Source organism: Dipodomys spectabilis, unplaced genomic scaffold (assembly GCF_019054845.1).
Source record: "Dipodomys spectabilis isolate Male_0828 unplaced genomic scaffold, ASM1905484v1 ptg000081l, whole genome shotgun sequence".
Lineage (NCBI taxonomy): Eukaryota > Metazoa > Chordata > Mammalia > Rodentia > Heteromyidae > Dipodomys > Dipodomys spectabilis.
Genome location: NW_024870758.1, coordinates 2,368,943 through 2,384,443, shown reverse-complemented (window position 1 = coordinate 2,384,443; position 15,501 = coordinate 2,368,943). Strand labels below are relative to the sequence as shown.

The 15,501-nt window shown below is 39.1% G+C and overlaps 1 protein-coding gene across 1 annotated transcript in view; it reads left to right on the top strand.

Annotated features, from left to right (window-relative positions):
* Positions 1-2,837: 2,837 nt before the first annotated feature.
* The window catches only part of Dars1 (aspartyl-tRNA synthetase 1), a 53,293-nt gene continuing 40,629 nt past the window's right edge, over positions 2,838-15,501 (top strand). The window contains exons 1-4 of the mRNA XM_042683503.1: positions 2,838-3,013; positions 5,222-5,279; positions 8,499-8,591; positions 13,839-13,941. Coding sequence (XP_042539437.1) covers positions 2,948-3,013; positions 5,222-5,279; positions 8,499-8,591; positions 13,839-13,941 — 320 coding nt within the window. The 5' untranslated portion in view covers positions 2,838-2,947. The remainder of the gene's footprint in view (positions 3,014-5,221; positions 5,280-8,498; positions 8,592-13,838; positions 13,942-15,501) is intronic.

The following is a 15,501-nucleotide window of genomic DNA, read 5'->3' as shown; positions in this document are numbered from 1 at the left end:
GGTTTTTAAAAAGAGGTAACCAAGTAAGAACAGCACCACGCACGTGGTATTCAGGTAAGGAGTAGGTTTATTCATCGTTCCGGCTGGCACCAGGCCATCTTGGTCCTCCACGCGGTGGGGAAAGGCCTGGGAAAGAGAGCTGGGAGATCTGGGAAAGAGAAAGAGCTGGGAAAGAGAGAGAGCTGGGAAAGAGAAAGAAAAGAGCGAGAAAATAGAGCATCTGGGAAAGAGGTGGGAAAGAACAAGCTAGGAAAGAGAAGAGAGCTGGGAAAGAGAAGAGTAAGAAAGAGCTGAGAAAGAGCTACAAAAGAGCAGAGAGAGCATCTGGGCCTGGGCTAGGCCTTATCTAGGGTATGGGCAGAGAACGGTGTGGCCACATCAAATTCAGATGTGACCTCAGCGGATGCAGATGTGACCTCTTCCAGGTGTCCCAGTTGCCTAGGAAACGCGGGTACTGGGTAGAGACTTTGCTGCGAGGAGGGTGGAGTCTGCTAGCCATCCAGGAGCGGACCTTACACTGGGTGCTGTGCCAAAACTAGTAGAATTCAGGGGCCAAATACCTGTTGATGGCTGACAGTGCTTCCAGCATCTTGGCAATCATCCCTTTATTCTTCCCACAGAAGAATTTCTTCTTCAACACTCTGACCAGCCAAAGGAAAAGATCTAAAGATCTTGACACCTGAGTTTCCCTATCAAATGGCCTAGCAGAGTAAAACTGACAGACCCCAGCAAGTGCTCAGAGCTTCTAATCAGTTTTTGGTCCAACTTTTACCATTAAATAGCCAATCATTCACCTCACACTTAAGTATGTGTCTCACATGGAACACAAAAACTGAAGCACAGCTATACAAAAGTGGAACTTTAGGTAAGCGTAGACCCCAGGTAAATTAAAGGAACCATCTCTGGAGGCAGTTTCATTCAATCTTGAGGTACAGTACTAAGACATGGTCTCTACGCTAGTGCTGCTTACCATCTAACTACAGGTGGGATGAAATTTTGTTACCTCCCTTAGTTGTTACGTAATTATTCAAAAGCATCAACTTTATGCTAACCGTTATGTTAGGTACTGGCAATAAAATGATTAGTCATCCCAGGTGCCAGTGGCTCACGCCTGTAATCCTCGCTACTCAGGAAACTGAGATCTGAGGATCACAGTTCAAAGCCAGCCTGGGCAGAAAAGTCTATGATTCTTATCTCCAATTAACCACAAGAAAACTGGAAGTGGTGCTGTGGCTCAGGTGGTAGAGTGCTCACCTTGAGCTGAAGAGCTCAGGGACAGCTCCCAGGCCCAGAGTTCAAGCCCCACAACCAACCAAAAAAAAAAAAAAAGAAAGAAAGAAATTTCAGATTATTCATGATTCCCATAAGTTTTTTTTTTAGTCTTCAAGTACTGTTTGTACAAAGGTGCTCCAATTCAACATATCAGTTTACATGTACAGTGTATCTTAATATCAATCTTTCCATGATTTCTATAAGAACAAAGGACCTAGACAGATAGCTTCTAGATCTTGGTACACACAGGCTGCCTAGAAGTGACACATTTCACAATCTGTTCCTATATCATTGGATACGTTACTTGGCCATTTCTGATTCCACAGGGCAGGAAAACTTACTCATTCCTTAGGGATCAGTAATACATTACATTAAAGTACCTTCCATTATACTCATGGGATTCCAACACAAGAAGGAGTCTTTAAAGTTCCTTTGATATTTGTTTTCCAAATATTTCTTTTTTGAGATGAAGTGATGACATAAATTTCACAATACTGTGGCATAGTTATGTTTAGCCAAAGTCACAAACACATTTTAACCACCACAATGATAATCATCGTAATCTTAATATAAAGTTTATGAATTCTACAAACCTTAATAGTAAGACTATTTCTTCCAAATCGGTGCTTTGATATTTTTAAAAACTTTTATTCCCTTAGGTATGGTACTAGTGTATGAACTGATGGTCCCAAATCTGAATTCAAATCTCTTCTTATGGCCTTATGCCTTTGTTAGGGTAAGGATCTTATCTTTTCATCTATCTGTGTGGCTTCTCCATGTACTACTTCCTTTCTTTGGCCACTTTGCATGTGTGTGTGTGTGTGTGTGTGTGTGTGTGTGTTTATGCTGGTTCTGGGGCTTGAATTTAGGGCCTTGTGCTCTTGCTGGGCTTTCTGCCATCATGTGTATAATTTCTTAAAAGCACTTCTTTTTGCTGCTTTTGTCCTATGAATTGTCCTGTAAAGATTAGAACCTGTTCTTTTATCATGTCTGCACTATCCTCCCGTTTCTCTGGGCATATAAATAAGGTATGTATAAAGGCGTGATGTCTCCTGAGCTTTTTCAGTCAAGGCTAGCGCTCCACCACATTGACCCACAGGTTTTCCGGTGATTAGTCAGAGAGCGGAGACTCTCGGACTTTCCTGCCCGGGCTGGCTTTGAACCGTGGATCCTCAGATCTCAGCCTCCGGAGTAGCTAGGATGACAGGCGTGAGCCACCAGCACGGGGCGGCCTAATTTTTTACTAGAGTGTTCTCTGCGATTAAAACCCGGAGGAGCTGACGTGGCTGGAAGGTGAACAAAGCCTCGGAGAAACAGACTGAGCACACAAGAACAAAGTGACCCACCAGGCCAAGCAAAGTAGCCCAGACCCCTCGCCTCCGGGAAGTCCCGCGAGACTTTTTACCCAATTCCCGAAGATTTCCATCAAGTCCGGACAACTCCCCTCCCTCCAGAGGGCGGAGCAAGGGGGAAGCCGTGGGCGGCACACGGCCTCTAGCTTCTCCGCACGGAGATCTCGAGGGAGTGTTGGGATTCTCGCGATATTTCCGGAGCCGACACTTCACACGCTGTCTGGGCCGGGAGGGTGGAGGTTACGGTCGGGGAGAAGCCCCCTGGTGCGGTCCTCCGGAAGCCTGCGAAGGAGGGTAGTGTCCACTCCCCCGAGTCTGTCACGATGCCCAGCGCCAGCGCCGGCCGCAAGAATCAGGAGAAGCCGCGGGAGATCATGGACGCGGCGGAAGTGGGTTTTCCTTCGTCCCCGGGCCTGGGAGGGCCGGCCGGGCCGAGGGTGGGGGTAGCGTCCCGGGGCCCTGCCGTCAGCGCTCCTCGGGCTTGGAGCCGGGGCTCCCGCGGCCCAGAACCTCCCTGAGGGTCTGCAGGGCCCGGGCTCAGCCAGCTGCGAACCCTGGTGCTTCTGGTGACCTGGTCTGAGGAGCCTCCCCCCGGGGCTGGGCGGGACGTTCGCGAACCCCGGCCTCCCCGGAAGCGGGAGCCGCGTGTGCACCCCTGAGCTCGTCTGGGTTAGTCACGTAACACACTCTCCACCCTAGTCCCGCGGTGGTTTTGCCCACCAGTACCAATCGATCTGTGCTTGGAATGCCCTGTCAAAGAATGATCGTCCTCGGCAAAACCACCTGCCCATATGTGTAATGACCATTTTTTTCATGTGGCAGTTTAAAAAAAAAAAAAAAACACGTGTCGTTCTTGCTCACCTGACGTGGTTAGTGAAGTTCGTAGAGGATTCATTTGAAATAAACACCCAGTGGTTCTTTAAGTACTTCTTAGAAGTCAAGAGTTTTAATTTCCGAAATGGTGGTTTACTATAATGGTAAGCCTTACTCTGTCTGGCTCCTAATTTGCTATTGAAGAATTGTGCTTTTATGGTAAACTACATAATAAATCATCTCAGAATGTTACATATAATCAGGATTGCTAGACTAACACTAACCAGAAGAGATTACACATCTTCCTTCTTTTACTTTACGAAGCATTTCTTACATATGTATGCTATTTTCAGGCTTCCTTGAGTGACAGTATCTTCTCTTATGGCCCACATGATACTTGCCCTTGAATTGTATTTTTTGTTTGAGATAAGATCTTGTACTTAGAACAGGCTAGCCTAGAACTTGGCCATCCTCTTGCCTCAGCTTCTAGAATGCTGGGATTATAGGCATGTGCCACCATCTGATATGCATTTTTCTTAATATTTCAAAAAAATTGTTCAGCAGGGCACCATGAAAACTATAATCCTAGTTATTTGAGATGCAGATATCAGAGGATAGGGTTAGAAGCCAATCAGGGCATAAAAGTTCATGAGACTGCATTTCAACCAATGGTTGGTTGTGATAGAGGGTACTTGTTATGACAGCCGTGTGGAAACAAAATGACTGGTTGCAGTGGTGCTGTGCCTGTCATTTGAAGTGACATAGGGAAACACAGAAAGATCACAGCCCAGGCTGACCAGGAAATAAAGGGAGACTACCTTAAAAAGAACCTTTGCAAAAAAAAAAAAAAAAGGGCTGAGCCATGACTCCAGTGGTAAAACACCCACCTAACAAGTGCCATAAGCACCTTGATTCATTTAATGGTACAAAATCTACTGTTCTCTGTATCTAAAAGAGGGGATTCCAACCACTAGCTTTAGTGGCAGAAACTTTTATGCAGATTTTAAGTTACCTTGTAAAAATCTGAAGAAATTATTTTATCTATTGATGTGTTTAAAGACTATGAATGTACTCTTGCAAATAGCATAGGTTTATAAGATAAACATTGTGACAGATCATTTTATAGCTGAAAGGAACTTAATACATCATTTTAAAGGTAAGATTGAAATGAAACATCACTTATCTACTTAGACCCTTGGTCTCCCATTCCTATACCTGTCTTTAAATCTGTAGTTGAGTTTTGATAGTATTACAGTGCCACTGTCAACCCTTTGTAACCTACTATCCTAAAACTGGATTTTAGAAACAAGAAGCTGGTGAGTTTCTTGATGTTTTAAAAAAGGAAAATTGCAATTAATTCATATTTAACATCTCTGATTTCTAAAAACAGGATATCTGGGTCAGAAAGCATCTCTTCCCAAAATATAAAGTTAATACAACTCTGGTACTTTGTCCTATTCCCAGAAGAAATTCATAATCCTGCTTTAAAGTAATTTAATTTCCATTTTGAAGATGGTAATTAAGTTGTGTAGTACATGAGTGTACATTTCATCTGAGTGCTTTTATACATGGTGTATCCATCCAGGATTGGTAATCTGTGAAACAAGTAGAGACTGGATGGTTTGTTTTCTTTTTGGAGATACACATGTAAATAACAGGCTTCTGTATTTTAAGTGGTTGACTCTGAATTAATGAAATGCTCCTTCACGTTAAAATTTTCATTTTTATGTGTGGTTATTTGTATTTACATTTTTAGAATCATGATGCAAAAACTTTTTTTCTAGGATTATGCTAAAGAGAGATATGGAATATCTTCAATGATACAATCACAAGAAAAGCCAGGTTAGTGTTTATAAAATCATTGTTTTGCTTGTGGATCTGGGAAATCCAACCCCAAGCTTTTGGGCATGCTAAGAAAATTAAAATGTTCTACCATTGAGCTATATACCTATCCCTTCATTAAGTTTTTTGTTTTGTTTTGGGTCCGGTCGTGGGGCCAGAACTCTGGGCCTGGGCACTGTCCCTTAGCTCTTCAACTCAAGGCTAGCGCTCTACCACTTGAGCCACAGTGCCACTTCCACTTTTTTCTTTTTGCTTATGTGGTGCTGAGGAATCGAACCCAGGGCCTCATGCATGCAAGGCAAGTGCTCTACCACTGAGCCACCTTCCCAGCCCCCTTCATTAAGTTTTAAGTAGAGTAACAAAAGACATAACTGAAGGAATAACTTTGAAAAGGCAAAATGACATTTGTAACACAACAAGATGTCATCACTGTATATAAATACTGTCACTTTAAGGTTTATAATCTAAAAGAGAAGTAATATATTTAAATGAATATTGGAGGTTTAATGGTGCATATTAAATGATGGACTATATATGTTTTCTTAATTCCTAAATTATTAAGTAGGATTTTACTGTGACCCAGGGGTAATAGAAAAGTGGTTAATAACCACATAACATGCAGCCTTTGTGTATGTTTTAATACCTCTGAATAAATCTTCATACTTTCCTCCAAATAGTTTATCTTTCTTGTCTGCTTCTATGGCTCCAGATTCTTTTATTCTAATGCAAGTGACTCTTAAACCTTATTACTGCTGTTCATTGCCTCTGCCAGTTACGCTGATGGAATGTGAATTGGGATACCTCAGATATGTTGGGATATATTGAAGATTGAGAACCCCTATGAGAATTAAATGGGATGCCACAAGAAAGACAGGCCATTACTCTTTTGTATATGTAATACTATTAAGATGGTCCAAATCATCAAATACACATACACATTCAGATTTGTTATGCTCTCTATTTGGTTTTGAGTATTTATTCCCTCGTTACTATTCATTTACTGTTTCAATCTTGGTGTTTTCCAATAAGCTTACTAAAATCTTAACACTTTTTTTCTTTCTTTACACTTTTGTGTGAGTTTACACAGCACACTTGGAATTTGGCTTCACTCATGCAATCTATTGGCAGAATTTTGCAAAAATCCTCTTATGATGCATATCCGTATGGCTTTGAAATTCCTCTTTCATCCTCTGTTTTTGGCCATGAGAATCATAGCATTCTGCTAGAAATTAAATCTCTAAACTGTATGTATCCTTGCTTCAAAAGACAAATCATGAGTGCATTCAGAAAAAACATAGATTAAATGCATTATATAATTTGATTTGTAATATCCCAAAAGGTATTATTCTTAATATTGTGTCATTTTTCTTTCTTTTTCTTTTGTGCCAGTCCTGGTGCTTGAGCTCAGGGCTTGTATGTTATTCCTGAGCTTCTTTTGTTTAAGGCTAGTTCTACTCTTCAAGCTATAGCTCCACTTTTGGGTTTTGGAGGGGATAGTTTGTTGGAGATAAGGATCTCACAGACTTTCTTACCTGGGCTGGTTTTGAACAGCAATCCTCAAATCTCAGCCTCTTGAGTAGCTAGGATTTCTTAATATTTTCTTTTCGTCTGTCATGGGGTTTGAACTCTGGGCCTGGGCTCTGTCCCTCAGCTCTTAAGCTCAAGGTGAGCACTCTGCCACTTGAGCCACAGCACCACTTCCTGTTTTCTAGTGGTTTATTGGACATAAGAGTTTCACGGAAGTGGTGCTGTAACTCAAGTGGTAGAGCGCTTACCTTGAGCTGAAGAACACAGGGACAACGCCCAGGCCCAAAGTTCAAGCCCCACGACTGACCCAAAAAAAAAAAAGTTTCATGGACTTTCCTGGCAGGGCTGGCTTTGAACCATGATCCTCAGATCTCAGCCTCCTTAGTAGCTAGGATTACAGGCATGAGCCACCAGTGCCCGGCTGATAATCCAGGTTCCCTCCCCCCCTACCAAATAGTGCATATTGAGAATAGGAAAAATGATTTTTGAATATTTTAGCTATCTTTCCATGATAGTTGTTTTGTTGCTGTTTTCATATTTGATGGACTTTAGGGGGATATTTATCATTGTGTTTAATATCAGGGGTCTTGGTCTCACTTGAAAATCAAAAGCTCACTTAGGGGCTGGGAAGGTGGCTCAGTGGGAGAGCACTTGCCTTGCATGCCTGAGGCCCTGGGTTCGATTCCTCAGAACCACATACGCAAAAAGAAAAAAGCCGGAAGTGGCGCTGTGGCTCAAGTGGTAGAGCGCTAGCCTTGAGCTGAAGAGCTGAGGGACAGCGCCCAGGCCCAGAGTTCAGGCCCCACGACCGGACCCAAAAAAAAAAAAAGAAAAAAAGCTCACTTAGTAACTAAAGGAAACAAAGAATGACCCAAATATGACTAGATTTAGGACTCAAGCCTCTTCAAAGCTCTGCCTTCTTCTTGCTTCTGTTTCCTTTAGAATATTGGACTCATTCTCTCCTACAAGCTCATTTATTGGGAAAGATGGTGATTTTTTTGCCCCAAGTATATACCCTCTCAGCTCAGGAAAGACAGCGCTTTACTCCTAGATTATGTACATTGATTCCCAGAAAAGGACTTTGATTAACTGAGTTTGAGTAATATATCCTTCCCTGGATCAGTCACTGTCCTGGGGAATGAGCTACCATGACTATCTAGGCTAAGAATCTTGTGGCTAGCTAACTTACATTCTAGACAAGCAAGCAAAATGCCATGTTCACTTATGCTTAAAAGGTATGTTTGGCTTTTTAATTCATCTAAGTTTTCAGCAGGTTTACATTTTGGAATTTGTTTCATTATAGTATAGACTAAATTAGAAAGGAACCAGTTAAGAAACTCGCTATAGTTTAGGCAAGAGGTAATAGTAGCCTTACTTAAGATGATAGCAATGAAGGTAGTAGAGTATTATATTTAGAAAGTACAATTCACACAATTTAAAGCAAATTGCATATTGAAGGTTATAGAGAAGAATTTATCAAAGATTGAGAATTACTTAAGATAATGGCAAGTTTTTAGACTAGCTGCTTGATGAAAATAATAGTCTCTGTAAATTTTTGAAGGTTATAGAGAAGAATTTATCAAAGATTAAGAATTACTTAAGATAATGGCAAGTTTTTAGACTAGCTGCTTGATGAAAATAATGGTCTCTGTAAATTTTTAATTTAAAAGTCGTTTTTATTATGTGTTGCAGATCGAGTTTTAGTCCGGGTGAGAGATTTGACAATACAAAAAGCTGATGAAATTGTCTGGGTACGTGCAAGAGTACATACAAGCAGAGCGAAAGGTAAGATTGATATGATTTACTGTCCATTTTGACAATGACACTAAATTTTTTGGTAATATGAATTCCTTACAGACCAAAGTGAATTATTAAGAACAGAACTAAAGCCGGGCACCGGTGGCTCACACCTTTAATCCTACCTACTCAGGAGGCTGAGCTCCAATGATTGTGGTTCAAAGCCAGCCCGGGCTGGAAAGTCTGTGAGACTCTTTATCTCCAGTAAACCACCAGAAAACTGGAAGTGGCACTGTGGCTCAAGTGGTAGAGCACTTGCCTTGAGCTGAAGAACTGAGGGTCAGTCCCCAGGCCCAGAGTCCCAGCCCCATGAACAATACCAACAACAAAAAACAACAATAACAAGAGTTTAAGCCCCATGACCAAAATAAAAAAAAGAAAAGAAAAAAAAGAACAGAACTAAAACTATTAAGTCATTGTAAAGTATTTATCCATGGTTAATCAGTTTAGGATCCTGTAAGATATCTTTGAAAATAAATTTCTTCTAATGCTGTATCCAAAAGCCCATGACTGTAGTCCAGCTACTCAGGAGTTAAGAGATTGGAAGAATTATGGTTCAGTCTAGGCAGAAAAGCAAGATTCCATCTCAAGCAATAAAACTAGGAATAGTGGTATACTGTACTCATCTATCATTTTAGCTATAAAAGACCCTTAAGTAGGAATATCAAGGTCCAGGCCAGCCTAGACAAAAATGTAAAACTGTATTTTAAAAATACTTAATAATAGTTGTCATGTAGCTCAGTGGCAAAGCTTTTACCTAAGTAGTGCACATTCTGGGTTCAATCCCTAGTACCAAAAAAGATGAGATTTAAAAATATATATATATATATATATATATATATGTAATATATATATATATATATATATATATATATATATATGGGCCTGGGAAGGTGGCTCAGTGGTAGAGTGCTTGCCTTGCATGCCTGAGGCCCTGGGTTTAATTCCTCAGCACCACATAAGCAAAAAATAAAAAGCCCGAAGTGGTGCTGTGGCTCAAGTGGTAGAGTGCTAGCCTTAAGCTGAAGAGCTGAGGGCAGAGTTCAGGCCCCACGATTGGACCCCCCCCCCCCCAAAAAAAAAAATATTATATATATATATACAAACAAAAAGACTAATGAAAGGAGCTCAGACTGATTATAGATCCAGGTGTCCATGGCTCACACAATCCTAACTACCCAGGAGGCTGAGATCTGAGGATCATAGTTCAAAGCCAGCTCAGGCAGGAAAGTCCATGAGACTCATCTCCAATTAGCCACCTGAAAACCAGAAGTGCTGTGGCTCAACTGGTAAGAGTGCCTTAAGCTAAAGAGCTGAGGGACAGCGACCAGGCCCCACAACTGACCAAAAAAAAAAGTAATTATAATTTGACCTAAATATTGTTCAATAAGAATGATACCACCCTATTTGTTAGGAAATGGGAAGACTTGGAAAAAAATCATATTAAGTAAAGTAAGCCAAACCCAAAGAAATATAGGTCCCATGGATTCCCTCATTTGCAATAAATAGTAGTACATCTAGGATAATTTTATCAGATGAGCAGAAAAGCTCAAAAGCTATTTACATATGGATCATCTAGGATGATGCTAAGTAAAATGAACCCCAAGATGGGGATACATTAGGTCTTTCTTTGTTGTTATTTTTAATGTACTATGTGATTTTTGTTGTTGTTGTTTCCATTGTATGTTCTTCCCCCTATGGTATATCCCCTGTTGTCACTGTACTTGATTTTGGTACCTTGCATCTTGTATAAACATTTGTCTAATTTGGGGAGAGAAAGGGGAATAAAAAAAAATGCTGAAACCAGGACACAGGATGACCCATTGCAACAATGAGACCCACAAGATAGTATATTGGAATTGAACTTTACAACTTCAGGCGGGGTGGAGAGGTGAAGAGTGAGGGAGGTGAGGGAGGGAAGGGATAGTGGGAGAACAACAAGGGAAAGGGTAACAATGCTCAACAAGAAAGTACTCCTTATGTTACTCATGTAACTAACCCCTTTGTACAGCATCTTTACAATAAAATGAAAAAAGAAAGATGGTCCAATAAGGTAGCCACTGGCACATGTACCCATATAAGCTAAAATTCAGCAGCTCAGTCACACTAGCTGTATTTTGAATGATTAATAAACAAGTGGTTACTGGCTCTCCTTTTAGACAGCTCACATACAGAAGACTTTCTTGTAGAAAGTTCTTTTGGACAGTGCTAACAATTTTGAATTAATAGCAGAAATATTAGGGGGCTTTAAACAAACTGATGTCTTATAAAATATTGGCCTACCTTAGTATTCAGCACTATCTAAAAATATTAATAGCATTTATATTAGATTGTAACTACTTTTCACACACTTTTTGGGGGAGATAGCCAGGTCTGGGCTTTAAACTCAGAGCCTGGTTGCTATCTCTTGAGTTTTTTTTGCTCAAGGGTAGCACTTTTGCCAATTGAGCCACAACTCCATTTCCAGCTCTTTCTCCCAGACTTTTCCTGCCTAGGCTGGCTGCAAACTCTAATCTTCAGATCACAGCCTCCTGAATTAGTATTACAGGAGTAAGCCACTGATATTTTGCTTTCCCCACTTTCATCTTTAATCATTCAACAGATATGTGAAGTACCATGTAACAGGCATTGCTAGTCCACTTCATGAATGAAGAAACATATCCAAAGTAATAAAGCTGCTTCCCGAAGTCTTATAGGAATTGGTGGAATATGAACAGAATCCACAGACTTTCTAGGATACCTCTATTTAGGAGAGTTTTCTGCTCCTATAGCATTTAATACAGCCCTTGCTCCAGCATTTCTTAGTTGTTTTCATATATTTTTATTACAGAATTAATATATAATTTGTTGGCATATATGAAAATAGAACAATGAAACCAGTTGAAATTGTTATAGGAAGGGAGAGTAATAGGGGGATTGATTATAATACATTATGTTCCTGTGTGGAAATGTCACAGTGAAATCTCCCAGTGTATAAATGTATGCTAATAAAGTTAATATATGTCCATCATTTTAAGTTATGACATTCTTAGCTCCAGTTAACCACCAGAAAATGGTAGAGTACTAGCCTTGAGCAAAAGAGCTCAAGGATAGCATTTAGAAACACTTGTTCTTTTGGATTATAAAAGTAGATGATTGCTTGCCAGACATGAGTGGCTGCTGCCTATATACTAGCTACTTGGGAGTCTGAAATCTGAGGATCATGGCTTAAAGCTAGCTAGTCCTGGAAGGAAAATCCATTAAACTCTTATCTCCAATTAACCTCTAAAAAGCAAGAAGTGGAGCTGTGGCATAAGTGGTAGAGTGTGCTATCCTTCAGCAAAAACAGCTCAGGGACAGCACCCAGATTCTGGCACAAAAACATATAATCCTCAAGATTTTAAAATAAAACTTTGTAAGTAGTATGCTGTAATTTTTCTCAGTTTACAGGTGAATAAACACATAAAGTGGTATGAATTTTTTCCCTAGACCCCTTTTCAGGGAACTGATAGGATACAATTAAAGGGCTTTCGGTGGGGGGGGGGGGGACCTTGAACTCTGAGCCTAGGCACTGTCTCTTAGCTCTTCACTTCAGGGTGAGTGGCTCTACCACTTGAGCTACAGCAGCTCTTCCTGTTCTGAATGGTTTATTGGAGATAAGAGTCGCAAGGAGTTTCCTGCCTCTGCTGGCTTTGAACCATGATCCTTAGATCTCAGCCTCCTGAGGATTACAGGCGTGAGCCACTGATGTCCTTATTGATTAAAGGGCTTTTGATTTCCAAGCCATATTTCAAATCATTAAGCTAAATATTATCCCATAATTCTGACTCACAAACATTTTCTTATGCTCACCCTTTTTAAGTCTTTTAGAGCTCTCTGTTCTCTTCAGCACTAGATGGCTTCATAATTAAGCTTGGTCTGGACTGCCACTAAACAACTAGAACAGCTAAAATACTCTTTACCCTAGCAGTGTTGTAGTCACATTACCTTTAATTTCTCCCTAACATTCTGTTCCAAGTGGAACAGTGTGACTGAAATAGCAATTCTTTGAATAATGTCATTTTGATCCATGAGTTTTTCTATGACAATTTTTACCATATAATGTTTTTAAATCCCTCTGAATTTGTATAATCTAAAAAAAAAAAAAAACTTCCTTTTCTTTTAGGTTTTTACTCCAGAACAAAAGGGAAAATTAGTGTCTTTTTTGTGATAAAAACCTGTCAATCATGTGTGAATCCAGAGCCAATAGACTATCTGCATTGACATTTTCCAACCTCTATTTATTCATGACTACTATCTGATTTGCATTTCAAAATTATGCCAAACATATTAACATATTTACTGCTTTCCTTTTTTACTTTTTTTTCCCCTGCAAAGCTAATTCTTAATCTGGAAAACATTTCTCAGTTTAAAAGGGAAAACTTTGTTTTTCCCAAGACAAACTGATAGAGAAAAATGGGACTTGAAGATATTTAACTCGCTTTTATGACAAAGTCGTTTTCCTAAATTTGATCAGAGATGTAAGAATCTGCTTTGGAGGAAAAGTGCTATCACATGGGTACATAATGACTGAAATATATTACAAGTAATATTTTTCAGAAGGTTATGAATAAGGGATGACATCTCTTTATGAAAGAAAGGGAAATCAAGAGGCCCAGGATAGATAAAAATAAAACTGATTATAGTACTTGGAGAGAATGAGTTCACAAACAGATTATTTGGAGTTTAAAAATATTGAAGTTTCATAAGGGATGAAAGATTGGGAAATGATAAAATACAACATGAAAGGAACCTATCAATCTGAATTATCTTTAAAATGCACTTAAAATGGTAAGAATTCTATTGACAACCTCCATAAAATGCTTGTGTTCTTATTAATGCACTTTATTAGCACTTTTGTGGTTGCATAATTGAAGCTTTCATGGTAATTATTAGTGTCTTTATAGAATCTAGTAGCTATTATATGTTGAAAGTGGTCTGAAATTACAAAATAATCTTTAGATTTATACATTGCATTAATTAGTGATTTGTCTATGTTTTCATAATAATGTTCAAGCATTTTTAGTTATTCATGGTAGGAGCTTGAGTTTTTAAAGCTTGTTGGTTGAATATATTTTGGCTGTGAATGCTGGATGGATACACTTGTGTGTACGTGCCTAAATTTGGGCCCAATTTTAAAGTAGAAAAACATTTTCCTTCTTTGCCAAACCTGAAGCAATATGTTTTTCATGCACTTGTATTCTTCCTGCCTCTCAGGGAAGCAGTGCTTCTTAGTCCTACGTCAGCAACAATTTAATGTCCAGGCTCTTGTGGCGGTGGGAGACCATGCAAGCAAGCAGATGGTTAAATTTGCTGCCAAGTAAGTAAGCAATTATATCCTGTTGTCAGAATAAACAATGGTGGGAACCAAGACTCCCAGGGGTTTGGACCATTTTCATACATTAACATCAATGCTTCGTTTGTTTAAAAATGTAGTTATTTAAATTGTCAGTTCAGTGTTGCTTGAATACATTAAACTCACAAAAGAGAAAATATGGAGCACAGGCTTGAAATTCATTTGGAACTGCTGAAGCAGCACTCTTTACAGACATGTCACATTTACTTTCAAGTAGAGTAACAAAAAGCCTGGCAGCCTCAACTGCTCTGCTAAGCAGAGCAACTATTTTGTGGTGATTGTTGAGCTTTATTTCCTCCCTCTCTCCCTCTTCCCTACCTTCCCCAAGTTATGATTTGCATATTAAGCAACAAGTTTTCTTAGTGACTTAATAAAAGTATGTAAAATAAGAATGTAGTTTTACAAATGATTTTTTTCTGAAGGAAATAAAATGAATGTGATATCCTGTTATAACTTTGATGCCAAAAGGGTATAGGGGAAAAAAGCAATACCCTCCCTCTCCTACTCCTTGCTCTAAAGGTCTTGCTGCCTGGCTCAGAATTCTTTTAGAAGGCACAGTATATTACTCACCTTGCAAAAGAACAGGATATAGTGACAGAAAGGAAGGGTAGTTATATATGCTGTAAATCGTAATGAGGTAAGTTTTACTTACTAGTTGGCCACAACTATGTTATTTGTATGTCTGTATCAATTTCATCTCATGAATTTTATCCATGGCAGTGATCAACATAGACATGGGGAAATGGTCTCTACATTTTTAAACAGTACAGTGCTTCATATATGTAAATGTTTTATAAAAGAAATCTAAAATAAATGCTATGGGGTTTTTTCTCTTGATTTTCTGTTAACCTAGATAAATATTTCCAAACATGGTTACCGTAAACAGAATTATGGATGTTAGAATTAGAAATTAAACAATGACCTAATTTAATATCTAATTTATATTTGAGCTCCTGACCCCCTTGTACAGTGTTTTATGTATTTTAGGTTTGAGTTTAGATATTTGTCAAAATGTTTTATTTTTTTCATAGTAATACTGTTTTCAGGTTTAAAGGTTTTAGTATCGTGCATTCCATCAACTGACTGATGAATTTGATAATGTTGATTCTATTAGTACGATAGCTGACCTCTTTCTCTCTCTCATGATGCTACTGTCCAAAGAGTGCCACTTCTGTGTTTTCTCTTGAATTTTCTGATAATCAAGTTTGCTTTCAGAGACATTGAGAGTACTTATGAAAACATTGGTCAGCTAGCCTTTAATGTAAATATGCAACCTATGAAGTAGGACATCAATGAGCATTGCCCCTAGAAACAAACTTGTATCTACACAGACGACCTTCTATGGAAAGGAAAAAAAGATGGCTATGGAAACCACTATGCTAGATTATATTTTAGATAGCAGGAAAAAGTCAGTCTTGAATAATTTTTATGAATTTAATCTTTTATATTTGATTCTGAAAACTAATGTATGGAACTGACAGTTTTCCTGGGACGTATTTTTTCTATTATATTGCATTATAATCT